Source organism: Piliocolobus tephrosceles, chromosome 1 (genome assembly GCF_002776525.5).
Source record: "Piliocolobus tephrosceles isolate RC106 chromosome 1, ASM277652v3, whole genome shotgun sequence".
NCBI lineage: Eukaryota > Metazoa > Chordata > Mammalia > Primates > Cercopithecidae > Piliocolobus > Piliocolobus tephrosceles.
Window position 1 is genome coordinate 193407084 of NC_045434.1, and position 27869 is coordinate 193434952.

At 50.7% G+C, this 27869-nt stretch overlaps 2 protein-coding genes across 18 annotated transcripts in view; one reads left to right on the plus strand and one right to left on the minus strand.

The window, feature by feature from the left end:
- The first annotated feature begins 2856 nt into the window (after positions 1–2856).
- Positions 2857–7303, plus strand: TMEM200B (transmembrane protein 200B). 2 transcript variants are annotated; one of them, XM_023199089.3, is made up of 2 exons: positions 2857–2903; positions 4899–7300. In XM_023199089.3, exon 2 carries the CDS (start codon positions 4919–4921, stop codon positions 5840–5842), a length of 924 nt encoding a protein of 307 aa, XP_023054857.1. In that variant the 5' UTR covers positions 2857–2903; positions 4899–4918; the 3' UTR covers positions 5843–7300. The 2 variants fall into 2 exon arrangements, with proteins under 2 accessions (XP_023054857.1, XP_023054858.1); XM_023199090.2 differs by lacking the exon at positions 2857–2903 and adding an exon at positions 4243–4380 and having other exon boundaries at positions 4899–7303.
- EPB41 (erythrocyte membrane protein band 4.1) overlaps positions 6698–27869 on the minus strand; it is a 244419-nt gene continuing 223247 nt past the window's right edge. For 14 of the 16 annotated variants that reach the window (XM_031934452.1, XM_031934447.1, XM_026457223.1 and 11 more), the window contains 4 exons: positions 17854–17955; positions 14347–14427; positions 11015–11119; positions 6698–10003 (listed from right to left, as the gene is read on the minus strand). In XM_031934452.1, coding sequence (XP_031790312.1) covers positions 11021–11119; positions 14347–14427; positions 17854–17955 — 282 coding nt within the window. In that variant the 3' untranslated portion in view covers positions 6698–10003; positions 11015–11020. Of the gene's footprint in view, positions 10004–11014; positions 11120–14346; positions 14428–17853; positions 17956–26181; positions 26214–27869 lie in introns of all 16 variants that reach the window. The other 2 variants (XR_003309970.1, XM_026457215.1) reach the window with 2 other exon arrangements.

Genomic DNA, 27869 nt, shown 5'->3' on the forward strand with positions numbered 1-27869 from the left:
AAAAAAACTAGCCGGGCGAGGTGGCGGGCACCTGTAGTCCCAGCTACTCAGGAGGCTGAGGAAGGAGAATGGCATGAACCTGGGAGGTGGAGCTTGCAGTGAGCTGAGATCCGGCCACTGCACTCCAGCCCGGGTGACAGAGCAAGACTCCATCTCAAAAAAAAAATTTTTGAAACAGGATCTCACTCTGTCACCCAGGCTTTGCAATCATGGTTTGCTGTAGCCTCAAACTTCTGGGATCAAGAGATCCTCCTGCCTCAGTCTCCCGAGTAGCTGGGACTATAGGCATGTGCCATGGTGCCTGGCTAATTTTTAAATTTTTTGTAGAGACAGGGTCTTGTTATGTTGCCCTGGCTGGTCTTGAACTCCTAGGCTCAAGTGATCCTCCCTCCTCAGCCTCTCAAAGTGCTGGGATTACAAGTGTGAGCCACCACACCTGGCCACATGTGAACTCTTACTTAACCTTCAAAACAGCACTGCGGGGTAGGTATTATTTCTCCCTTTGTACAAATGGGGAGATGGGGAGTCTGAGACAGAGAGGAGTCCTTTCTCTCCTGCTGTCTGGGCCAGGGCACCTGGCGTGGAGATCAGGGATTCGGGCTGGAGGAGACACAGGCCTGCACACCCTCCTCTAATGGGGATGGCCAGCTGTGGGCAGACACTGTGCTGGGCACAGGGCTCCAGGGATGAGCAAGACAGACCCAGTCCTGCCCCTCGGAGTCATGGCCAGTGGGGACACAGACAGCAAACAGACTCCACTCCCAGTGGTTTCAGTTTGCAGGTGCACAGGGAAGCTGCTGGTGTCCGGAGGATGTATAAGGGAGCAGGAGAGCGGGTACTGACCTGGTCTGAGGGCTGGGGGAAGGCCCAGGGTCTGAAGGATGCGTAGAAGGCGGCAAGGGCACGACCGGGGGTAAGTGTTCCTGCCGGGAAGCAAGGACCAACCAAGCCCCGAGGGAGTGTAAGAGGCCCAGAGCCAGTTTGTGGAGACAAAAAGAGATTTCAACCTCGATTTGGGGAGTCACTGATGGTTTTAAGCAGGGAGTGGCAGGCTCAGATTCAGAGTGGAAACCCTTGCTGCCTGTGCAGCGCACTGGGACACGGGGAGGCAGGAGACCATGGGCTCCAGGAGGAGCCTGGACGCCGGAGCAGCACAGTGGCCACGGGAAAGGGAGAAGGTGGCTGGCCCCAGACGAAAAGAGCAGGGCCCCAAAGGCTCTGTGGGTGGGATGAGAGGGGGAGAGGAAGGGGCCAAGGCTGACCCGTGCTTGGGTGGACAAAGGGCCCTTCACAGAGCTGGAGGCAGGGGATGATCGAGGGGCCCAGGGAGTCGGACCAGAAGCCGGGTTTGTTGCAGGAAGAGCAGTGGGCCGGGAGGGGCAGGCGTGGGGTGGGATTGAGGGAGCCCAGGGGTGGGAGGCGGAGGTGCGACCGCGGTGGGGTCAGTGTGAGGGGAGTGGACCAAGGGGAGGGTCGATGGTGGCAGGGGTCCCAGGCAAAAGAGCTGGAGGGGGACCTCCGTGGAGCGGACCGAGACCTCAGGAGACTCCAGTGGGACTGGGGAGGCAGGAAGGAGGCCCTGGCTTCGCTCTCGCACCCGGACTCGCAGTGAAGACCGGGAGCCGAGGCTCGGTCTTCCCCACTGTGGCCCCTCTGGTCCGCCCGTGACCTCACCGACCCCCCGAGGGGGCTCTCAAGGAGGCTTGGCTCCCAAGAGCTGGGAGAGGGGGTCCCGAGGGCGCTGATGCACACCCAGTCTCCGCCGACACAGAGGGCGGGAGCTCGGGTTCAAGGTCTGGCCTGGCCATGCGGCTCCGGGACCCGGCTCCGCCCCGCGTCGGGGGTGGCCTCGGCCCACCCCTTCCTCGAGTTCCCTCCCCGCCCGCGGCGCGCAGCCGGGTCTCATTAGCGCCCCTCCCCCAGGCCGCGCGCCGGGGGTCTCCACGGCCGGGGGGAGGGGCGGGCCTTAATCAATCCTAGGCCGGAAATTCCTCCCGGGGGGCCCGGCCTGACCGCTGAGCCTGGAAATCGGCCGCCGCCTCCCCCGAGCCCTCCCTGCGCATCATGGAAACTGGGCCGACCGCCGGCCGCCCTGGCTCCCCGGCTCTGCATTCCTGCCTCCAGGGGCGGGAGGGCGCGAAGGACCGGCTGCCCTCTTCGGGCCCGTCGGCGGGGTCGCAGCTCTCAGTACCCTCCTCGTTATTGGGAACAAATCCGCTTCCCCACTGGCGAAGGGGCGCCTGTTCTTAGGGGTACCCGGCGGCACCTCCGCATCCCGTCCGGTCCGTTAAGCTACGAGGCCCGCCCCTCCCCGGGCACTGCTTTCGCTGGGGGCTCGCGGAGTCGCCCCGGGCTGGCCCTTGGCGTCTGGCTCTTGCCTCTCGGCATCTTGCGAGGCTGACGCCGTGGTGCCCATTGCACAGATGAAGTCCGCGAGGTTCAGCGACAGGAAGGGCTGCAGGGCCGGGGCAGAGCAGGGACGCGGGCCGCCTCCTCCGGGAAGCTCCCCGGGAGCCTGGGATAAGGGGCTCTGGGAGGCGGGGGAGGACGTGCGGGTGTCGCAGCTCCTGGGTCCTGGGTCTCAGTTTCCCCATGCAGGAAGGGGGCGCCCTTCTGGGCCTTTGAGACCGATGTAAGCTGTGGGTGGGAGAGTGGGGATGGCAGGACTCGGGCCCCGGGTGACCGGAGTCACCAGGCGCGCACACGGCGCCTACCTGCGATTCTCCGACCTGAGCTGCCGCCAGTGGGGCCGGGCACGGCGCGGGTCGGAAGGTCCCGGGGGCTGGAGGCGGGGCCGGGGCGGAGCCGGGGCCGGGGCGGGGGCAGGGCAGTGGAGACGCGGGGGGCTCGGGAGCCTTGGCGCGCGGATTGGGACCCAGACCCGCGCGGCGCTGCGGCGCCAGGTGAGCCGAGCTGGGGTCCAGGGGTCCGCACTCCACTTTTCCCAACTTTTCGTTTGGTTCCTCCCTCGGTCAGGGTCCCTGGGGGCGGGAGCGCGGCCCTCCCGTTCTCCTAGGCGGGAGTGTGGACGCGGGCGGTGGCGGGACCCTGGAGTCCTGGGTACTCGGCCTCAGCAGCTTCCGTCGGGTTGTGCGCTGTGTCCCCGTTTCCGTCTCCCTGGTGTCCCCAGCGTCGGCCCACTCCCTCCACGGCGCGGGGTCTCTGAGCGTGTCCCTATGTCCCCACTCTGCTTGTTTTCGCCGCCCTCGCGGCAGCGACGCGTGGGGGCTCCGGGTGACCTTGCTGGAGCCGGGGCTGGGGGCACCAGCTCTGGCTTGAAGCGGTGATCGCTCCTCCGGTTGCGGGTTGGGGAAAGGGCTGCAAACTCAAGGACAAGGAGGGGATGGGCCTCGCTTCCTCCCGGACACTCCCCGTGGCTGTCCTGAGAGGGGCCTAGGGCTGGGGCCCCGGAGCCCGGCGTCGGACCTGGCAGAGTCCCCGCCTAGTGCGGGGTCGGGCAGGCTCCCTGGCCTCCCTGGGCCGTAGTTGCAATCTGTGAAACCAGGCTTTGGACGCGAGGGAGTGGCGGCTCCCGGCTAGGCCCCGGCCTTGAGCGCTCCGGTCGGAGGCAGGGATGGGTGTCCTGCTTTGAGCTTCGGGGTGCAGATGGGGCGTGGGTGGGGGAGCAAGGCTGCCTCCCCGAGGTTTCGGCTACGGGCTCCCGCGCGGTGGTTTTTTAGGAAGCGGACGCGGGCAGTGAGGACGACCCTGGACAGCTAGGCCCTGAGCCTCCTCTCCTGCGGCCTGGGGCGCCTGGGTGGGGGCCGCGTCTTCTCCCTCGCCCTCCCTTTCGTGGGGGCCACACCCCACGCAGCTCGGCTACTCCTGCTGCAGCCGGGATCCAGGCCACAGGCCACAGGCCGCAGGCAGGGCGCGGCCAGCAATCCGGAGAGCTTAAGCTGTGCGGCCCGGATCCCGAGGCGCAGGGGCGGTGCTGCTCTGGCCGGGCCACGGGCCACGGAGGCCTCGGGCGGAGGAGGCGGGAAAGGAGGCCAGGCGGCGGGAAAGGGGGATGATTCATCCGGAGGAGCCCGAATTGGAAACGCGGCAACCTGGGAACAGCTTTGCCCAGGCCGACGGGGGAGCCGGGAGGGCATCCGTCCCGGGGGGCCCAGTGCCCGGCACCGGCACCCCCGCCTCCTGCCGTGGCCCCAGCCCGGCCACTGAGGGAGGGAGAGGCCTCTCATGCGTGGACTTGATGGAAATCTTGGGTGAAGTCGGCGCCGCCTCTCTGGTTGGCTGGTCTTGGTCCGAGCGGTCTTCCCGGTGTCTAGCTCAAGTCGCTCCAGCTGCAGCTTCGGTGCCGGCGGAGGAGGTCTGGAAGGAGGGGGCGGGCAGGGAGAGGCTGGAGCCGGTGACGCCCCCTCCTCCCGCGCTGCGGTATGTAAAGCGCAGTAGGGGGGAGGTGGGGCCCGGCGAGCGACCCCTGCGGACCTGGAAGGCCCGAGCGCCCCCGCCCCCTTTGCTACGGTGCAGCCACGTGCGGGGGTGGGGTCGAGCCCGGGAAGTACTTACCCTGGAGACGCGGCTGCTGGGGGCCGCACGTTTCCCGAGGCCCAAGACCCGCGGGCTTGCGAACCGGACACAGGCGGCAGGAGACTCTCAGCCCGGGATGCGCCAGGGTGCAGTCTGCGCCCTCCTCCCTCCTCTCCGCCCGCGGGCCGGGCCAACTCCGGCTTCTGCCGCGCGTCCCTGGCTCGGAGCTCCGCTGCGGAAAACCCGAGCGGGGGCGGCTCCCCGCCTCGCCGCCCGGGAAATTCCGGGGGTGGCCGCCAGGGATCTCCAAGCGGCCTGGGTTGGGCGGCCGGAGCTTCCCTCCCGGATTTGCGCCCCGAACCTGGCACCCTGAAGCTAGAGGCCCGTCGGTCCAGTCCTTGCCTCCCATCTTCTCTCTGCAGAGCGCCCAGACGACGGCGAGATGACAGCTGGGAGCCCCGAAGAATGCGGGGAGGTGCGGAGGAGCCCCGAGGGCCGCGTCTCTCGTCTGGGCCGCCGCCTGGGCCGCCGCCGGCGTCCGCGCTCCCCGCCGGAGCCTCTGCGGGTGCGGGCGCGGCTGCGGCTGCGCTCGCCGTCGGGGGCGTTCGCGGCGCTGGGGGCGCTCGTGGTACTGGTGGGTATGGGCATCGCAGTGGCCGGCTACTGGCCGCACCGGGCCGGGGCCCCGGGGTCCAGGGCCGTCAATACCAGCTCGCCTCAGCTGAGCGAGCTGCGACGCGAGGGTCGCGGCGGGGGCCGGGCTCACGGCCCGCACGAGCGACTGCGGCTCCTCGGGCCGGTGATCATGGGTGTCGGCCTGTTCGTGTTCATCTGCGCCAACACGCTGCTGTATGAGAACCGAGACTTGGAGACGCGACGGCTCCGCCAGGGGGTGCTGCGGGCCCAGGCGCTCCGGCCCCCCGACGGCCCCGGCTGGGACTGCGCCCTCCTTCCCAGCCCTGGCCCTAGGACTCCCCGAGCCGTAGGCTGCGCAGAGCCAGAAATCTGGGACCCGTCCCCGCATCGGGGTACTTCACCCGTCCCGTCAGTGCGGAGTCTGCGTTCAGAGCCTGCTAATCCTCGCTTGGGGTTACCTGCCCTGCTCAACAGCTACCCGCTGAAGGGCCCCGGGCTGCCCCCACCCTGGGGTCCACGGACGCAGACTGGCCATGTGATCATCACCGTGCAGCCCTCTGGCTCCTGCATTGAACATTCTAAGTCTCTGGATCTGGGCCTTGGGGAGCTCCTCCTTGGGGCCCCAGCAGCTCGGGACTGTGCTCACCGAAGCTGGCCACGGCTGGACCGCCTCAGTCTTGGGGGCTATGCCAAATTGGGAGGAGGAGGGGACTTGGGGGCCCGGGTCTGAAGAGGGGGGAAAACAGCCTGCTCTGAGGCTGCACCATGGACCATGCTAATAGGACCAGAGGATCAGGAGTCCCAGCGTCTAACAGATGTTTCAGTCACATCCCAGGTTAGGGATGGATGCTCTGACCACAGCAGCTGTGAAGGGCATCCTGACCTGCATGTGGGCAGAGAAATGCCAGCTGCACCAGGGCTCAGTGAGCTCGAGAGGGTGTGTTTCACTGTGGAGTGTGGAGGACTCGCCTCAGGAATTTCTTCAGCCTCTGTAAGTGGCCTTAGCCCTAAGGGGGCTGGAGGTCCAGGCCAAGGTGACTGGGAGATGTACCCCGCGTCTTGGCAAACTCAAAGTAGTGGGCTAGGGCCCCTAAGACTGGGAGGTAGGGCGGGATGTTGCAGGCTGGGGCAGGCTCCCTCCAAGGCGGCACTGGTGATGGAGTGGGGCCTCTGGGAAGATGGACCATGGGGTGAGACTCTCCACTGCCATCTGGGACGGGGACTGAGGCTTGAACTCCTATCACCTCAATCCCTTTCTTCCCTCAGCCATCTGGGGTATATCCCTCTAGAGCTACACAACTGCCAATGCCTTCATACCGAGGTCTGGGCCGTTCTGCAGACAAGTCTGAGAAGCCCCTTCTCTTCTTCCTTTATTGTGGCCTATGCTGCAGCATCTCACTGCAGCTGGCAAAAGGCATTGGCCAGTTCTCAGAAATCCCTTTACCCAACGTTGAAGCTGCATTTTGGTCAATGTGGGTAACTTACTTTAGAAAATGGCTTGAATTTAGGTCTCCCCCACCCATATTTAATTTTTCCCAAGTTGCTGGTAGAAGAGAAATTTAAAAGTGGATCAATCCTCACAGAGTCAGTTCTTTTTGTTGTTGTTTATTGAAAAAAATGCAATACAAGAAGCAAGACCAAACACATGTCTAAACACTACAACCACTTCTCCTACTACAAAAGGCCAAAACAGCAGACTTGATTATTGCCTGTGTAGTTTAAGGATTCTGCCAATCTGATTCTGCTGCCAGAGTTCCTATTTTTTCAAGAAATGTAAACAACTACTTGATATGATTCATAATTTTTAAAAAATTTACAAAGCTCCTTCATTTTTGTCACCAAAATAATACATTTGAGAGAGATTTGTAGAAACAACCAGCCTGGGGCTGAGATCCTGGGCAGAAATTTCCCGTGAGCATCAAAGGGCATCATTTAGGCCACAGCTCTGGCTCCATTTCCCTAGGTCTGTTGTCTCCTCACCCCCAGCTGCCAAGCATCCCCCCAACACACACTGATGGGCCTGGGGGAGTGGGATAGGTCACGGTACCCTGACAGGTCCCGCAGTTAGGCTCCCTGAGCCCTAGGCTTATAAATACAGGTCTTGCTTTGTGGGTGGGTGCCAGAGTCCTCATGTGGCTTGGAGGAAATCTTTATTTCTCAAATGAAAATAAAATTGCAGCAAGAGTTGTTACTGTGGTGTGTCTGAGTCACTTCAGGAAAACTGTTGCCAAGTTTCTGACCCTGGAAATGTAATTCTCTTCCCCCTCTTCACCATTTCTACCTGGACGGAGTCTGTTTTTCTTCACACAAACACATACACACAACTGCAGAAAGAAAAAAAATCCAAACAATTGCCAAACCCTAAGAACTGTTGCCAGAGATGGAGGAAAGGGGAAGAGGCCTGGAAGGATACCCATCTTGCTGGGCTTGTCCAAATCTATGGCTTCTTAGAGCCTGAAAGGCATTAGAGCTCTTCTCATCCAATTTACAGACAAGGAAGCCGAGAGAAGTGAGTTGGTGACAGAGTTGAGGGAAACGTTTAGGCCCCTGATGAATGGTCCTGTGCTGTGAAAGCTGCCACACTGTTCTGGATCGCACAGAATATTCAGTGTGTTAGTTTTTAAAGGCACACTCAGTGCCCCTCTGCCTTTTCCCCATCCTCTTTGTTCCACAGGTCTGGGAGCCCTGGTAGCTCTTTCTACAGGCCATCTGGCTGTCAGGCAGTGGCCACGCACCACATGTTTGTTTGAGGTAAGCTGCATTTCTCACTTGTCACCACTCCTGGCAATATGGCCAGGCTTGGGCACTACCCCAAAGCCCCACCTTTCAGACCCTCTGCCCACAGCCTGTAAGTCTGTTCCTGAGATAGGACAAACTCTTTCCCCTAAGCCTGTCCCACATCCCACCTGGGTTCTTTCCCTTCCTCCTGTTGTTCATGTCTCACATGGGTACCAAAAGAGAAATGTACACACCCAAAATGAGTTCAAACCAGCCGAAACAAAACTCAGGCAGTGGAGACTTTGGACGATGTTGGGAGAATCAGCTTTAAGACATTTATCTTGCTCACTGCCCTTGAATCCCAGTGACTGCTGCCCAATACCCACTGTCTATTTTAAGAAGCTCACTTCTAGCCTGGAACTGGGATTCTAAGAAGCCTCCAGGCCAATGTATTTGTGGGAAGCAGTTGAAAGGTTAGAAAAGTTCTGTTGAATAAAAATGCCCCAAATTGGCCGGGCGCGGTAGTTCATACCTATAATCCCAGCACTTTGGGAGGCCAAGGTGGGTGGATTACCTGAGGTCCAGAGTTTGAGACCAGCTTGGCTAACATGGTGAAACCCCATTTCTACTAAAAATACAAAAATTAGCCGGGCATGGTGGTGCACACCTATCATCCCAGCTACTTGAGGAGAATTACTTGAACCTGGGAGGTGGAGGTTGCAGTGAGCCAAGATCGTGCCACAGCACTCCAGCCTGGGCAACAAGAGCAAAACTCCATCTCAAAAAAAAAAAACAAAAAAATTATGCCCCAAATCCTTACCAGGAATTAGGGTATTATCTTTATTTTCAAAAATCAAAACCAAAAAAAGAAAAACTAAGCCCCAAACCCACCACAAAATCAAGCCTTCAAAACCTGACAGACCTCAGCTGATGAGTGGGAATGAGCAGGGCTGGGGCTTGTACCCTTTGCCATGTGGTGCCTTGTGGGGAGGATGGCTCCTAAAAGCCAATTCCTTGCTCTAGAAGGGTGTCCTCAGGCAGGTTCCTGTTGAGAGAAGAAAGGTCAAAAAAGGAAAACCCACAACCTCTTCTCTGAGCCACATTCCTTGTCATTTGGGATGAAAGAAAGGCCCAGGATCTGACAGAAGTAACCCCATTCCCCTGTGTGAAGTGTACACTCTCAAAACTAGAAAACCTTATTTTAAAAACCTCATTAACTTTCCTTCCCCAAATCACCACTAAAAATGTTCCATTAGAGCTTTTGGCCCAAAGTGCCTGTTTTTCTGTGAGATTTGGTCTCCTGAGATGGGAGCTGGGGGAGCACTTAGCTGAGCCACTGCTTCTGATGAGGTAAGAGGGTAGCTGGAGAGGTGAAGGCCACGGATATGTTCAAACATTCACAGTATCAGATATCTGAAGCAACTTCTTATGTCTTTGACCCAAAGAAGCTCCAAAAAGAAAGCAGGAGGGAGAGGAGAAAAACAATACTACATTCTCAGCAGAGGGCTCTGCCTTACCAAAACCACCCACAACAAAGGAACAGGGGGTACTGTTCCAAGGTGTGTGGATTCAGCAGAGGGCTCTGCCTTACCAAAACCACCTGCAACAAAGAAACAGGGGCATCATTCCGAGGTCTGTGGATCAGGGCTGGTGCCGACTGGCGTTCTGATACACTCACATCACTGGCTCTGAGAAAGGGCTGGTTCGTGAAGTTTCTGCTGTCATCCAAAGGGGATAAGACTAGGGAGAAACGCGGAAGTCCCACTAAGCTGGCTTTGGCCTCCAACACAGCTGACAAGAGTCCTTGGAGGATTTCCTGAAGAATTCCGTGGACCCTGTCAGTGTCTGTTGGGGTTGGAAATAAATGGGCAGAGGCTAGGCTGAAGGGGTTACAAACCACCCAATTAAAAAAACCCAAAAACTCTTAAAACAGTCCATAGAGTGAAAAGTTGAACAATTCTGATGTCCTAATATAGAAAAAGCTCTTCAAAAGGATCAGTGAGATCTAGAAGAATCTCTTGGTATAAACTTGCAATAGAAAATGAAATTAATTTTCTGGTGATTTAGAATAATCTTTAAAGTCTGAAGTCTGACTATGGCAGGTTAGCTTCTTTATCATTTTGCTGGTTTCTCTTGGATGGGAGAAGGGCAGAGAGTTGGGGTAGGTTAGTTCCTAGAGGAAACAAAGAAGCAAAATTTAAATCCTGCAAAGGAAAAAGCTTCCCAGTCTCATTGCCAAGTTCCTGTGGCCGTCAGTGACAATGGGGATGTGAGCAGCTTTACAGGGACCGGTCCCCACCTAGTTACACTGGTGGCTTCTTCAAGTCATTTGTAAATTACTTTTAGGCATGAATTTATCTGGATCCCTGGTTCCCAAAAAGCAGCTTCCCTGCTCCCAGCTCTTTCCTCTGGTCTCGGAGCTTCAGCCATTCCCTCCCTGCTCTGCATGCCCACCCATCTCCAGACAGCCTGGTCCTGCTCTTCTTGGTTTTGTTTTCCTCTGGCTCTCCCAGGTTCTAGCTCAAAGACACCTGTGACTGGCTGGGCATGGTGGCTCACCCCTGTAATCCCAGCACTTTGAGAGGTCGAGGCGGGTGGATCACCTGAGGTCAGGAAGTCAAGATTAACCTGGCCAACAAGGTGAAACCCCGTCTCTACTAAAAATACAAAAATTAGCTGGGCATGGTGGCACATGCCTGTAGCCCCAGCTTCTTGGGAGGCTAAGGCAGAAGAATTGTTTGAACCCAGGAGGCAGAGGTTGCCGTGAGCTGAGATCATGCCACTGCACTCATCAAGCCTGGGCGACAGAGTGAGACTCCGACTCAAAAAAAAAGACTTGAGACAGCAGCGAGCAGAGCAGTAGAGAGAAGAGAGGGGGAAGGTGAAGTGGATTTCCAGCAGGATGCGTGAAGACTCAGGACAGGAGGTGACTGGGGGCTTATACCCAAGTTTGGGTCCCTCCTCTTACCCAATACTGCTGGCACTGCTACAGCCTGCTTTAGTTGGAGCCAAATACTTAATAATTTCCTATATCTTCCTCATCAGCCTCTCCTTTGCCTTTATCAAGTCCCAGGGTGGACACCTCTTTGGGGGGATGGGCTCCCAGTATGTCCGAGGGTCCCATCCAGAGCCCTCTCAGGCTGGGACAGTGGGCTCCCTCACCCCCAGCAGGAACGCCCAGTACCTGAGCTCACTCATCAGCAATCTCGGTCTCCTGGTGGACGACCACCTTGGTCACTGACATGTCTGGGTGCTGCTCCTTTGCCTCCTTGATGGCTTGTACAAGAACCTGCAAAAGACAGAAACAAGGGCCATGAGGCAGAAAATAGCCTGACAGCAAAGGAAGGCAGGGGTCATCATTTCTCTGATGTTCTGACAAATCCAGTACTCCTATCTGCAGTACCAGGGCAGCTTTGGGCTAAGCCAAGCTGATAATTACCTTACCCACCCTATCCTGCATAGGGAGGCTTCTGGACTGTTAACACAGGGACAGGGAAGGTTAGCGCTGACTTCCAGGAACTAGAGAGGGGCTTCAGGGGTCATAGCTGTATCTGTTATATGATCTATTTTTTTTTTTTTTGAGATGGAGTCTCGCTCTGTCACCCAGGCTGGAGTGCAGTGGTGTGATCTCGGCTCACTGCAACCTCCGCCTCCCAGGTTCAAGCAATTCTCCTGCCTCAGCCTCCCAAGTATCTGGGATTATAGGCATGTACCACCGCGCCCAGCTAATTTTTGTATTTTTAGTAGAGATGGGGTTTCACCATGTTGGCCAGGCTGGTCTCGAACTCCTGACCTCAAATGATCCACCTGGCTTGGCCTCCCAAAGTGCTGGGATGACAGTGAGCCACCGTGCCTGGCCTATATTATCTATTATACCTATCTATTATCTATCTGTTATACTTAAGGGGATCAGAGAGGATTCACTCAAGATGTGAATCTAAAGGACAAAACAAAATCTATGTTCAACGTGGGGTAACTGGCAAGTTCAGGACAGTAGAGGAAAGTAAAGAAGTGTGCAAGAAAAAGGAAGAGATGTCCTTGGCCAAAACAGAAGAAAGGAAGGAAGAGGAGAAGGGACTGTTACTAGCCTAAGCACATTACTTATTACTTAAACTCTATTAAGTTATTTATTATTTATTAATAACTACATTGTTATTTATTAAGATAAGTATTATCATTACTTATTATTTACTTGAACTTTACAACTTAGTGAATTAAGGTAATGTCATTTTTTGCATTTTATAGGTGAGGAAACCAAATTTCAGTAAAGTGCTTATTGTTTCATAGCTAGTAGGTAGTGAAACAGGGATTTTTTTTTTTTTTTCTTTTTGAGATGGATTCTCACTGCCCAGGCTGGAGTGCAGTGGCGTGATCTTGACTCACTGAAACCTCTGCCTCCTGGGTTCAAGTGATTCTCATGCCTCAGCCTCCCAAATAGCTGGGGTTACAGGTGCCCGCAACCACACGTGGCTAATTTTTATATTTTTAGTAGAGATGGTGTTTTGCCACATTGACCAGGCTGGTCTCAAACTCCTGACCTCAGGTGATCCACCCTGCTTGGCCTCCCAAAGTGCTGGGATTATAGGCATGAGCCACCGTGCCCAGCTGTGCAATAGGGATTTTAACTCAAGTCAATCAGACTTTCCTCTTTACCACACTGTTGTTTAGTTTCTGAGGGTTTAGTTTGAGGATCTGGAGGAGCTTTGATTACTTTAGAAAAGCTAAAGAGAGCAGAGGGAAAGTCAAAAGAGCAAAAACACCATCCTCTTTGGGCTGCAGTCTCTGAATTTGTAGCCTCCCTTATGGAAAAGGACTCAGCTAGAAATGACCAGCTGACTACTCACCTGGCTCTTAAGAATCATCTTTAGAAGGGGCAAGGGAAGAAAGAAAACCCTCTTTTGGTCTCCTGGCTCTATGAACGGCATTCTTAGAACTACCACCTCTATGGGCCCCTGCCCATTCTCCCTGATCCTGTTTGCCCAACCCATCTGCTCACACTCAAGCCCAGTTCAAGTCTTCTCTTTGGTGATTCTGCCTCCGCCCACCTCTCTATGAAAGTCTGCTGCTCCACACTGCTTCTCCTTAACAGTTCTTAAAGTGCCTCCCTCCCCAGCCAGAGTGTACCACAGCTTACCCCTTCCATGCACTCTCAGTAACTAGAAGAACTGAGGGACACTGGAGCATCTCTCTGAGCTATCGAGTGTGCTTGGCCCTTATGACCCTGGAAGAAACCTGTAATCATCCTTATTTTACAGATGGTGAAACTAGAGCTCAGACTAGTAAGATAAGTTGCTCAAGGGCATATAACCAGTTAGGTCGCAGAGTCAGGATTCAACCCAGGTCTGTCTCACTCCAAACCTCAAACACCTTTAACCCCACTGCTTTTGCCATCTAGTGCAGACTAAGCACATAGCAGGGGCTCAGATCACACCACACTGAGTGGGTGGGTGCAGGCTTCTCAAGCAGCAGGACCCACTGAGCTGGGCCAACAGGCTGCAAGATATTTAGGCTTTGTGGCCTCATTTCTGGGACCCTGTGCCCGCTATTCTCAGCTGTAACTCTCAACCCTGCCTCCAAGGGAACTGCCAGCACTGTAGCTCAGTTTTTCTTTTTTTAAAGGCACTCAGCATATCAGCATAAAAAGGCCACAGAATTATTGCTCCAGCAACCCTGTCAGTGATTCCAGAAGCATTTGCATGCAGTGTCTTCCGCCCCCTCTTCTCTGCAGCTTTACTGTTCTAACATCACCCAGTAGAGAATTGGGAACATTAATCCTGACCTTATTATTTGCTAATTGCTTGCAGCACACAATTAGCACCCAATTAACATAAAAATATAGAATTTTAGCACTCAGGCCCAGAAATTATCTAGATCAACCCACTCTCTTTTAGGAGAGGAGAAAAAAATCGGCGGTAAAGTGATTTGCCCAAGGTCACACAGCAAGTTAAAGATGTAGGGCAGAAAACAAGTTTCGAGTCTGCTGGTGTCTTATCCACTATACTATGCTCCCGCTCGTGCCTTCTCAGCTGTTCCACTCTCTAAGGGTAGGGGCATGCTTCCCTTTGTTTTGATGTTGTCTAGCATGGGTTCAGGTACCTTTACCTTCGGAATAACAATAGCTCCATTTAACTGAGCTCACCATGTGCCACCAGCTGTTCATCCAGTATTTCACCCGATTCTCACAACAACCCTGAGAGGGAGATACTATCATCTTCATCTTACAGATGTGGAATGGAGGCCCAGAGAGTTAACAGCTAGAATATAGTAAGAACCAGCAACTGAATCAAGTCTTGGAATCCAAAGCTCATGTTCTTTCCATTCCATTTCCTGACTCCTCAATCTGTGGCCTCCATCCCACAGGCCTCTTACTTTGATTCTCTTTGCCTTTCTTCTCAACTAAGAGCTAGAGTGGCCAAAGAGGCTTTTTGCAGATGAAGATGGCAAACAAACTCCTGTATTCGTCAGTCTTCCTGCCCAGGGACCCCTCCCAGGCCCAGAGCTCCTCAACGTTCTCACCTGATCATGGTCAATATCAGCATCTCCTGTGATCACAATTCTCTTTTCAATACGTGTCTCTGAAATCCCACCTTTTACAGTCTGGAACCAAAGAGAAGATGTCATATGAGATCAGCGATATAACAAGAATAAAAAAAAATAAAGAGGCCAGGTTTAATGGTTCACACTTGTAATCTCAAAACTTTGGAAGGCTGAGATAGGAGGAATGCTTGAGGCCAGGAGTTTGAGACAAGTCTGGGCAACAAAATGAGACCTCATCTCTATTAACAAACAAACAAACAAACAAACAAAGAAAAATAGCAAAGATTATTCCGAAAGATCCACTCCAAATTTTTTTTTTTTTTTTTTTGAGACGGAGTCTCGCTCTGTGGCCCAGGCTGGAGTGCAGTGGCCGGATCTCAGCTCACTGCAAGCTCAGCCTCCTGGGTTTACACCATTCTCCTGCCTCAGCCTCCCGAGTAGCTGGGACTACAGGCGCCCGCCACCTCGCCCGGCTAGTTTTTTGTATTTTTAGTAGAGACGGGGTTTCACCGTGTTAGCCAGGATGGTCTCAATCTCCTAACCTCGTGATCCGCCCGTCTAGGCCTCCCAAAGTGCTAGGATTACAGGCCTGAGCCACTGCACCTGGCCTCCACTCCAAATTTTAATCTATTGCTGGGTACTGCAAAGGACAGCTTTCTAACCTACTTGTCCAAAATCTCAACCGGACCTGCTACTTCTACTCCCTTGTAGAGCACACTTGTACTCCCTTGGATTATTAAAATCTTTTTTTTTTTTTTTTTTTTTTTTTGAGGCGGAATCTTTCTCTGTCGCCCGGACTGGAGTGCAGTGGCCGGATCTCAGCTCACTGCAAGCTCCGCCTCCCGGGTTTACGCCATTCTCCTGCCTCAGCCTCCGGAGTAACTGAGACTACAGGCGCCCGCCACCTCGCCCAGCTAGTTTTTGTATTTTTAGTAGAGACAGGGTTTCACCGTGTTAGCCAGGATGGTCTCGATCTCCTGACCTCGTGATCCGCCCATCTCGGCCTCCCAAAGTGCTGGGATTACAGGCTTGAGCCACTGTGCCCGGCCTTTTTTTTTTTTTTTTTTTGAGACGGAGTCTTGTTTTGTCCCCAGGCTGGAGTACAGTGGCACGATCTCCACTCACTGAAAGCTCTGCCTACCAGGTTCCCGCCATTCTCCTGCCTCAGCCTCCTGAGTAGCTGGGACTACAGGTGCCCACCACCACGCCCAGCTAATTTTTTTGTATTTTTAGTAGAGACGGGGTTTCACTATGTTGGCCAGGATGGTCTCGAACTCCTGACCTTGTGATCCACCCACCTCAGCCTCCCAAAGTGCTGGGATTACAGGTGTGAGCCACCGTGCCCAGCTGGATTACTAAAATCTTTATTAAGCTAAACAGAAAGTCACAATTCTGTATTTACTTTCTCCTTTTTCTTCCTCCTAAATACCACAGAGATTTAGCAAGTAAACAAAATAGGACTTTCAGTGCTCTTCTCTTACACATTTCTGTTTTAGAGTCTGGATACTGATCCTCTACCTTTTTTTTTTTTTTTTGAGACAGTCTTGCTCTGTTACCCAGGCTGGAGCGCAGTGGTGTGATCTCTGCTGACCACAACCTCTGCCTCCTGGATTCTAGCGATTCTCCTGCCTCAGCCTCTTGAGTAGCTGGGATCACAGGCGCACGCCACCATACCTGGCTACTTTTTTGTATTTTTAGTAGAGACAGGGTTTCACCATGTTGGCCAGGCTGGTCTCAAATTCCTGACCTCCCGATCCACCTGCCTCGGCCTCCCAAAGTACTGCGATTACAGGCGTGAGCCACCACGCCCAGCCTCCTATACATTTTAATTGATCATTTTCTTTTTCTTTTTTTTTTTTTTTTGAGACAGAGTTTTGCTCTGTTGCCAAGGCTGGAGTGCAGTGGCATGATCTTGACTCACTGCAACCTCTGCCTCTTGGGTTCAAATGGTTCTCCTGCCTAAGCCTCCCAAGTAGCTCGGACTATAGGCGTGCGCCACCGTGCTCAGCTAATTTTTATTTTTTTAGTAGAAATGGGGTTTTGCTGTGTTGGCCAGGCTGGTATTGAACTCCTGACCTCAGCTAATCCGCCCACTTCGGCCTCCCAAAGTGTTAGGATTACAGGCGTGAGCCACTGTGATCATTTTCAAAAGGAAAAAAATCTGAAGGCTAACAAACATGTCACACAGCTTGAAATTGGGCTCTTTTATTTTAAAGCATTTTCATATTATTGATATATGAAATCAATATATCGATATATATTCGATATATATTCGAAATTTCGATATATGAAATTTCATATTATTGATATATGAAATCAAAAGGTCTTCACATAATCTCCTGAAGGTGGGTAGATTTCTCTTTCTGGTAGATGAGGAAAACCAAGGTCTAGACACATTAAGTTAACTAGTTTCCAGTCATCTGTGTATTGATGACAGAGCTTGGTCAAGAAGCTATATTTTTACCTATTAGAAAAAGTATTTTCCTCTAGTGCTACAGCAAACATGATTGCCTCTGATTTTCTGGGGGTAGTTCCAATTTTAGATATTTTCTCTCTCTTGCTTCCTATAAACTATATTCTAATAATTCCAATATTTCAGCATCCAAACAAATTCTCCTGGCTTTGTCCCTGGAATGCTGTAAAAATTCTTCCTCAGACCCAGACTTCTGATTTTGGGCTTGGAAAATATGGTTGTATAAAAATACCAAAAATAATTTCCCTTAAGCTGACTTTTTTTGTTGTTTTTATAGAGACAGGGTCTTGCTCTGTCACTCAGGCTGGGCTAGTCTCAAACCGCTAGGGTAAAGGAATCCACCCGTCTCGGCCTCCCAAAGTACTAGGATTATAGGTGTGATTACACCACGCCTGGCCCCTTGAGCTAACTCTTTTTGAGATGGAGTCTTGCTCTGTCGCCCAGGCTGGAGTGCAGTGGTGCGATCTCTGCTCACTGTAACCTCTGCTTCCCAGGTTCAAGCAATTCTCCTGCCTCAGCCTCCTGAATAGCTGGGACTACAGGCATACACCACTACACCCGGCTAATTTTTGTATTTTTAGAGATGGGGTTTCACCATGTTGGTCAGACCAGTCTTGTACTCCTGATCTCAGGTGATCAACCTGCCTCGGCCTCCCAAAGTGCTGGGATTACAGGTGTGGGCCACCGTGCCTGGCCAGGCTGACTTTTTAAACTTACTTCCACAGCCAGATAGGGGACTCACTGACCAGAGAGACAGACAGATGTGTAAAGAGAACAACCACACCTACCTTTAGGAGACTACTAAGTAGGCAGGGATACTCTCAGGGTATCTCCCTAGATTTACTGCTGGAGAAGGCAGCAGGGCCTTTCCATCCGGGACTCTTTGAATAATGTGGCTTACTAGGAATGGAGCTGAAAATATTTGCTTATGGACTAGGGTCCTTCTTGCAGAGAGGTGGCAGCAAGCTCAGCCTGCCCTTGGGTTCCATAAGGGGTTCTAGCTGGTCTGTTACCTTGGTAATTTGAGTTGTGGTGGTGCTGCTTGTGGTCTCAGATGTGATAGTTTGAGCTGTCAGCAAGACTCCTGGGTCCAAGTCTCCACTGTTGTCATCAGTCTGCAGAAGAAAGCATGGCTCATCATCATGCCTCTCAGGAAGACTAAGCAAATGTTGCAGGCTGCAGCTTTGCTCTTCAGCTGCACATTCTGATGCAAAAATCTCATTCCCTTAGAGTGACCTCTTTTTTTTTTTGAGACGGAGTTTCGCTCTTGTCACCCAGGCTGTAATGCAGTGGCGTGATCTCAGCTCACTGCAACCTCCACCTCCCGGTTTTAAGTGATTCTCCTGCCTCAGCCTCCTGAGTAGCTGGGATTGCAGGCATGCACCACCACACCAGGCTAATTTTGCATTTTTAGTAGAGACGGGGTTTCTCTATGTTGGTCAGGCTGGTCTTGAACTCCTGACCTCAGGTGATCCACCCACCTCAGCCTCCCAAAGTACTGGGATTATAGGTGTGAGCTACCACACCCATAACCTCTTAATAAATAAAATAAATTGGGCCATGCTCGGTGGCTTATGCCTGTAATCCTAGCACTTTGGGAGATGGAGGCAGGCCATCACCTGAGGTCAGGGGTTTGAGACCAGCCTGGTTAACACAGTGAAACCCCGTGTCTACCAAAAAAACAAAATTAGCTGGGCTTGGTGGCGCTTGCCTGTAATCCCAGCTACTCAGGAGGCTGAGGCAGAAGAATCACTTGAACCTGGGAGGTGGAGGTTGCAGTGAGGCAAGATCACGCCACTGCACTTCCAGCCTGGGCAACAGAGTGAGACTCTGTCTAAAACTAAACTAAACTGAACTGAACTGAACTAAACTAAACTAAACTAAAATACTAAAATAAAATAAAATAAAATAAAATAAATTCCCTGGGCACAAAGTTCCTTCTAAAAAAGTTGGATGGGTATAGTTTCCTTAGCATTGAGTCAGTGACAGGAATGGATCAGAAATAGGAGGCAGGGGCCAGGAGTGGTGGCTCACGCCTATAATCCCAGCACTTTGGGAGACCGAGGAGGGCGGACCACCTGAGGTGAGGAGTTCGAGACCAGACTGACCAACATGGAGAAACCCCGTCTCTACTAAAAATACAAAATTAGCCAGTTGTGGTGGTACATGTCTGTAGTCCCAGCTACTCGGAGGCTAAGGCAGGAGAATAGCTTGAACCCAGGAGGCACATACTACAGAGGGCCGAGATTGTGACATTGTACTCCAGCCTGAGCAACAACAGCAAAACTCTGTCTCAAAAACAAAAAACAAAATAACAACAACAACAACAAAAAGAAATAGGAGGCAGGAACATAGCCACAGGTTCAACAACAAGAGTGACAAGAAGTGCACGTATAGCATTTTATAGTTCACAAATGTCTTTCAAACATTATCTTTTTTTTTTTTTTTTTTTTTGAGACAGAGTCTAGCTCTGTTGCCCAGGCGGAGAGCAGTGGCGCGATCTCAACTCACTGAAACCTCCACCTCCTGGGTTTAAGTGATTCTCCTGCCTCAGCCTCCTGAGTAGCTGGGAATATAGGCACATGCCACCATGCCTGGTTAATTTTTGTACTTTTTTTTTTTTTTTTTTTTTGAGGTGGAGTTCCACTTCTGTTGCCCAGGCTGGAATGCAATAGTGTGATCTTGGCTCACTGCAACCTCTGCTTCCCAGGTTCAAGCAATTTTCCTGCCTCAGCCTCCCAAGAAGCTGGAATTACAGGCGCCTGCCACCACGCCCGGCTAATTTTTGTATTTTTAGTAGAGACAGAGTTTCACCGTATTGGCCAGGCTGGTCTTGGACTCCTGACTTCGTGAACCCCCGACCTCCACCTCCCAAAGAGCTGGGATTATAGCTCTTTGAGCCACCACGCCCAACCACTAACTAATATTTTCTTCAGCCAAAACCAGTCATCTACTTTAGATTCAGACTCAACTAATATTTATTTTACTCCTACTATGTGCCAAGCATATAATTCAACTGTTATCTCAATTATGCCTCTCAATATCTGAGGGAGGAACCATTATTATACACACTGTACATTTAAGAAAACAGAGAGGTTAAGAATTTGTCCAAAACTCTAATGGGTGTTTGAACTAGGACTCAGGGCAAGAAACTTCCTGTGTGGAGTCTGGGGTTTGGGTTCCCACCCAGACAGTAACCAGCTGTGGGACCTTGGGCAAGTCATTCTGACTTCTCTGAGCTTTAGGTTTCTCATTTATTTGATTTTTAAATTTTTATTTATTTTATTTTTTGTTGAGAGAGAGTTTTGCCTTCTCCTCAGGCTGGAGTACAATAGTGGGATCTCGGCTCACTGCAATCTCCACCTCCCAGGTTCAAGTGATTCTCTTGCCTCAGCCTCCCAAGCAGCTGGGATAACAGGCACACTCCACCACACCTGGCTAATTTTGTATTTTTAGTAGAAACGGGGTTTCAGGCCGGGCACGGTGGCTCAAGCCTGTAATCCCAGCACTTTGGGAGGCCAAGACAGGCGGATCACGAGGTCAGGAGATCGAGACCATCCTGGCTAACACGGTGAAACCCCGTCTCTACTAAAAATACAAAAACTAGCTGGGCGAGGTGGCGGCCGCCTGTAGTCTCAGCTGCTCGGGAGGCTGAGGCAGGAGAATGGCGTAAACCCGGGAGGCGGAGCTTGCAGTGAGCTGAGATCTGGCCACTGCACTCCAGTCCGGGCGACAGAGCAAGACTCCGCCTCAAAAAAAAAAAAAAAAAAAAAAAAAGAAACGGGGTTTCACCATGTTGGCCAGGCTGGTCTCAAACTCCTGACCTCGGGTGATCCACCTGCCTCAGCCTCCCAAAGTGCTGGGATTACAGGCGTGAGAAGTTGAGCCCAATCTAGTTTTCTCATTTATAAAAGCAATACTGGGGCCTGGGTACAGTGGCTCACAACTGTAATCCCAGCACTCTGGGAGGCCAAGGCAGGCAGATCACGAGGTCAGGAGTTCAAGACTAGCTGACCAATATGGTGAAACCCTGTCTCTACTAAAAATACAAAAATTAGCCAGGCATGGTGGCACAGGCCTGTCGTCCCAGCCACTCAGGAGGCTGAGGCAGGAGAATCTCTTGAACCCAGGAGGCGGAGGCTGCAGAGAGCTGAGATGGTGCCACTGCACTACAGTCTGGGTGACAGAGGGAGACTCCATCTCAAAAAAAAAAAAAAAAAAAAAAAAAAAAAAATTCCCAGCTACTTGGGAGACTGAGGCAGGAGAATCACTTGAAACCAGAAGGCAGAGGTTGCAGTGAGTCAAGGTTGTGTCACTGCACTCCAACCTGGGCAAAAAGAGCGAAACTCCATCTCAAAAATAAATAAATAGGCCGGGCGCGGTGGCTCAAGCCTGTAATCCCAGCACTTTGGGAGGCCAAGACGGGCGGATCACAAGGTCAGGAGATCGAGACCATCCTGGCTAACACGGTGAAACCCTGTCTCCACTAAAAATACAAAAAAGTAGCCGGGTGAGGTGGCGGGCGCCTGTAGTCCCAGCTACTCGGGAGGCTGAGGTAGGAGAATGGCGTAAACCCGGGAGGCGGAGCTTGCAGTAAGCTGAGATCCGGCCACTGCACTCCAGGCTGGGCGACAGAGCGAGACTCCATCTCAAAAATAAATAAATAAATAAAAATAAATAAATAAATAAATAAAAAAAATAAAAACAATACAGGAATATGTGTTCTGCCTACACCATAGCACTTGTAAACAAATTATACAAATAAAATTAGCTTATAAATTGTTATAACATGAATTTGCATGCCAGAAGGGCTAAAAGCTTTTTGAATTCCTCCTCTACAAACCTGTGACTCTATCTTTATCTACCTCCTGCCCGCTCCCTCTAGTCTCTTTTCTGTCTCTGAAGAATGCTAAAGATACAAGAGACACTGTTATGTTTTCCTACTTACTCTGTTCCCATACAGGGCCTCTTTTCCTTGATCCTCTTACCAGTGTTGCCTCATAATGGTCATTTTATGATCCAGCAATTTGACTCTTAGATGTTTACTCAAGATAAATGAAACACCCACAAAAAGATTTGTGGCTGGGCACGGTGGCTCATGCCTGAAATATCATCACTGTGGGAAGTGTAGGCAGGTGGATTACCTCAGGTCAGGAGTTCGAGACCAGCCTGGCCGACATGGTGAAACCCTGTCTCTACCACAAAATACCCAAAAATTAGCCGGGTGTGGTGACGCATGCCTGTAGTCCCAGTTATTCTGGAGGCTGAGGCAGGAGAATCACTTGAACTGGGAGGCAGAGGTTGCAGTGGGCTGACAGCATGCCACTGCACTCCAACCTCAGCAACAGAGTGATACTCTGTCTCAAAAAAAAAAAAAAAAAAAAACATTTGTGCATGAACATTCATAGCAGCTTTATTAATATTTTCCCAAACTGAAATTCATCCAATTGTCCATCAACGAATGAATACATAAACAAATTGTGGTATATTCATTCAACATAATACTATTCAGCAATAAAAAAGAGGGAACTACTGATTCACATAACATGGATGAATCTAAAAAACATTATATTCAGAAAGAAGGCAGACACTGTTGGGCTCAGTGGCTCATGTCTGTAATACCAGCTCTATGGGAGGTCGAGGTAGGTGGATCACCTGAGGTCAGGAGTTCAAGACCAGCCTGGCCAACATGGTGAAACCCTGTCTCTACTAAAAATACAAAAATTAGCCAGGTGAAGTGGTGGGCGCCTGTAATCCCAGCTACTCAGGAGGCTGAGGCAGGAGAATCACTAGAATCCGGGAGGTTGAGGTTGCAGTGAGCTGAGATGGTACCACTGCACTCCAGCAGCCTGGGCGACAGAGTAAGACTCCAATTCAAGGAAAGAAAGGAAGGAAGGATGGAAGGAACGTAGGACGGAAGGAAGGAAGGAAAGGAGGGAGGGAGGGAGGGGAGGAGGAAGGAAGGAAAGAAAGAAAGAAAAGAAAGAGGCTGGGTGTGGTGGCTCAAGCCTGTAATCCCAGCACTTTGGGAGACCGAGACGGGCGGATCACGAGGTCAGGAGATCGAGACCATCCTGGCTAACACGGTGAAACCCCATCTCTACTAAAAAAACACAAAAAAAACTAGCCGGGTGAGGTGGCGGGCGCCTGTAGTCCCAGCTACTCGGGAGGCTGAGGCAGGAGAATGGTGTAAACCTGGGAGGCGGAGCTTGCAGTGAGCTGAGATCCGGCCACTGCACTCCAGCCCGGGCGACAGAGCGAGACTCTGTCAGAGAAAGGAAGGAAGGGAGGAAGGGAGGAAGGGAGGAAGGAAGGAAGGAAGGAAGGAGCCAGACACAAAAGTGTACTACTGTATACTTCTACTTACACGAAGTCCAAATCAGGCAAAACTAAGCTATACTGATAGAAAGCAGAGCACTGGCTGCCTAAAGGGGTAGAAATCAAATGGAAAAGGCTATGAAGGCAGTTTGAGGAGTAATGTTCTGTATCCTAAATGTGTCTTGGTTACACACGTATAGACATTTGTCAAAATCAATCAAATTGCTAGGCATAGTGGCTCACGGCTGTAATACCAGCACTTTGGGAGGCTGAGGAGGGAGGATTGCTTGAACCCAGGAGATCAAGATCAGCCTGAGTAACAAAGTGTGTCCCATCTGTACAAAAAATTAAATAATTAGGCTGGGTGCAGTGGCTCACACCTGTAATCGCAGCACTTTGGGAGGCTAAGGCGGGAAGATCATGAGGTTAGGAGTTCGAGACCAGCCTGACCAACGTGGTGAAGCCCTGTTTCTACTGAAAAAATAAATATAAAAATTAGCCAGGCATGGTGGCATGAGCCTGTAATCCCAGCTACTCAGAAGGCTGAGACAGGAGAATTGCTTGAACCCGGGAGGCAGAGGTTGCAGTGAGCTGAAATCATGCCATTGCAGTACAGGCTAGGAGACAGAGTGTCAAAAAAAAAAAAAATTAAAAAGTTAGTCACATGTAGTGGTGTGCGCCTGGAGTCCTAGCTACTCAGGAGGCTGAGGTGGGAGGATCACTTGAGCCCAAAAGGGGCTGAGGTGGGAGGGTCACTTGAGCCTGCAGTGAACTGTGGTTATGCCACTCTACTCCAACCTGGGCAACAGTGTAGCCTGTAATCCCTGCACTTTGGGAGGCCGAGGAGGGCTGATCACTTGAGATCTGTCTGTGCATTTCACTGTATGTAAAATTTACCTCAAACACACCCATATACACACATTAAAAAATTACACATAAAAACCATCCCCTCTGACCATGTTTTCCAAAGCACGGAGACTGTGAATGAATAAAAAAATGGTGCTCGGGCTTACTTATCCAGCAAGATAATAAAAGCAAAAGTAGAAATAGTAAATAAATAATAACAATTGCAAATGAGTATCTAGTGATTATTATCTGCCAGGCACTTTGGAAACATTTTATGTGCATTAATTCATTTATTCCTGACAACAACCCTATGAGGTACAACTATTAGCCACATTTTACAAATGAGGAAACTGAGGCACATGGCGATTTAGTAATTTGACTGCACATTAGTAAGTGACAGGGCAGGTTCAAAGCCAGGAAATCTGACTCTGACTCAAAAGTCAACACTCTTCCCCACTCTACCCCACTGTCTAGCATCAGTAATAAAAAGCAATGTGGGCCAGGAGCAGTGGATCATGCCTGTAATCCCAGCACTTTGGAAGGCCAAGGTGGGCAGATCACCTGAGATCAGGAGTTCGAAACCAGCCTAACCAACATGGCAAAACCCATCTATACTAGAAATACCAAAATTAGCTGGGCATGGGGACACATGCCTGTAGTCCCAGCTACTTGGGAGGCTGAGGCCGGAGAATCGCTTGAACCTGGGAGGTGGAGGTTGCAGTGAGCCAAGATCACACCACTGCACTCCAGCCTGGGTGACAGAGTGAGACTCCGTCTCCAAAATAAATAAATAAATAAATAAATAAATAAATAAATAAATAAAAAGCAATTTGTATCTTGACTGACTGTCTTAAGCCTGGTCAAAATGAAATAAAGGCAAATGTTTAATAACACAATATAATAATAGCTACCATTTTGAATAGCTAATAAGTACCAGGCAAACATTGTGCTTATTTCAATAACTTGATCAAAGTATTTTTCAGAAGAGAAAACTAAGGCTCAAAAAGACAAGTGACTTGCCCAAGATCACAAAACTAGCAAATGTCAGAATTAAGACCCAAGTCACTCTAATTCCAAAGCCCATGGGCTCTGTCGAGCATATCACGCTTCCTTTATATTTCTCTAATATGTTAGGATATTTTAAAATGACTGCTTCTATTTCCTTTTTTTGTAGGAGCTACCTGCATTCACACCACATGGACTTCTGTGGGCAGTGTGGCTCTAACTTTTAAAACAATTTATTTTGAACCATTTAAATTTTGGGGGCGCAGGGTGCGGTGGCTCATGCCTGTAATCCCTGCACTTTGGGAGGCTGAGGTGGGCTGATCATTTGAGGCCAGCAGTTTGAGACCAACCTGGCCCACAAGGTGAAACCCTGTCTCTACTAAAAATATAAAAATTAGGCTGGGCGCGGTGGCTCATGCCTGTCATCCCAGCACTTTGGGAGGCCAAGGCGGGTGGATCACGAGGTCAGGAATTCAAGACCAGCCTGACCAACATGGTGAAACCCCGTCTCTAGTGAAAATACAAAAATTAGCTGGGTGTGGTGGTGGGTGCCTGTAATCGCAGCTACCTGGGAGGCTGAGGCATGAGAATCGCTGGAACCCAGGAGGTGGAGGTTGCAGTGAGCTGAGATGGCACCACTGCACTCCAACCTGGGTGACAAGAGTGAAATTCTGTCTCAAACAAAAATAAAAATAAAAATATAAAAATTAGACAGGTGTGGTGGCACGCATATATAATCCCAGCTGCTCGAGAGTTTGAGGCACAAGAATCACTTGAACCCAGGAGGCAGAGGTTGCAGTGAGCTGAGATCATGCCACTGCACTCCAGCCTGGGCTACAGAGCAAGACTGTCTCTTAATAATAGTAATAATAATAGTAATAATAAAATAAACTTTTTTGGCTATGTCTATGCTATAAAAAATTTAAAACTTCAAAATGTTGTACAGTGAAAAGTCAGTTTCCCTCCCACTCCTGAGCCGAGTCCTGCAGTCTCAGTCTCCTTCATCAGGGGCCACTATACGTTTTGGTTGTTGGTTTTCTGTTTCGCTTTTTTTAGTACCCATTCAGAGAGACTGTATTGATATACAAGCCTAAACACACATAGCTGCAATATACATCGCTTCTACCTTCCATAAACAGTACCACCATAGTGCACCATGCTTGTTCACTTACCTATTTATCATGTAGCTTCTTCCCATCAGAAGCTGTAATTAAAGGCCACACAGAATTACCTCAATTGGATGTACCATAATGTATTTAAGCAGCTTTCCACTGATGGAGATTTAGCTTGTCTCCATGTTAGTGACAACTTAAAGGGATTCTCTGTCATGTGAAGTAATTATTTCTTATATCCTCTGGCTAATAGCGTGTACAGTTTTAAAGTAATTTCCTATTCCTTTCTTTTTCAGTCCCCTTCACTGTCAAGACCTATTCATTCATTTCTCTGTCTCTCTCGACTGACATATTTCTTTTTTCTTGTTTCTTCAGACACTTCAGTTCTTTACAAGCATTACTCCAGAGATGTTCTAGTCATATTCCTGGCCCCGGACCTCTCTCTACCTTATTTCATTTTGTTTTTTTGATACAGGGCCTCACTCTGTCTCCCAGGCTGGAGTGCAGTGGCACAATCACAGCTCACTGCAGCCTCAAACTCCTGGGCTCAAGGGAGCCTCTGCCTCACCTCACCAGTTCATGACTAATTAGCCACCATACCTGGCTAATTTTTTTGTATTTTAGTAAAGACGGGGTTTCTCTATGTTGGTAAGGCTGGTCTCGAACTTCTGACCTCAGATGATCCGCCCACCTCGGCCTCCCAAAATGCTGGGATTACAGGTATGAGCCACTGTGCCCGGCAATGCACATGCTTTTAAATTACTAAGCCACACTGTTTCCTAAATGGAGAAAACATCATCCAGTTCATGGTGAGGTGAGGATTAAGTGAGAAGATTTATGTGAAAGCACCTCACCAGAATTTCACATGGGTATCTCTTTCCCATCATTCAGACCTCGGCCAAAATATCACCTCCTCAGAGAGGAATTCCCTGATTATCCTAGTCCCAAAGTAGCAATCTTTCATGTAATCCCATATTGTCTAACTCTTTACACCATTTTAGTTTCCTTGCAGCATTTACCACTTTCTGAAATTTACTTATACATTGTTTATGTGCCTTATTGCCTGTTTCTCCTAACTAGAATGTAAGCTCCAGAGGGTAGGGACTATGTACACCTTGTACATTGCTTTGGCTTAATATGTGAATGCTCAATAAATATTTGTTGCAGGAATGAAATAACAGCCCAGTTTATAGAGGGAACTGTTTTTCTTACTTTTGGCTTCTGTTGAGTAACAAAAGAAAAACAATTCAACACAAATCAACTCTAGTCCATTCAAACTACCAAAAATGAAAGAGACATTTTACTGAAAGTAGGAAGTAAAAAAATTTTTAGCAGGGCGTAGTGGCACACATCTGTAATCCCAGCATTTTGGGAGGCCAAGGCAGGTGGATCCCTTGAGCCCAGGAATTTGAGATCAGCCAGGGCAACGTGTTGAAATCCTGTCACTATAAAAAAAATTAGTGAGGTGCAGTTGTGCACACCTGTAGCTCCAGCTACTTGGGAGGCAGAGGTGGGAGGATCGCTTGAGCCTGGGAGGTCTAGCTAGTCTGCAGCGAGCTGAGATCATGCCACTGCTCTTCAGCCTGGGCAACAGAGTGAGACCTTGTCTCAAAAAAGAAAATTTAGGCTGGGCGCAGTGGCTCAAGCCTGTAATCCCAGCACTTTGGGAGGCCGAGACGGGCGGATCACGAGGTCAGGAGATCGAGACCATCCTGGCTAACACAGTGAAACCCCGTCTCTACTAAAAA

Bases quoted from the DNA above. Each gene is read 5' to 3' on its own strand.
- TMEM200B (XM_023199089.3), top strand. From the start codon at position 4,919: ATGACAGCTGGGAGCCCCGAAGAATGCGGGGAGGTGCGGAGGAGCCCC.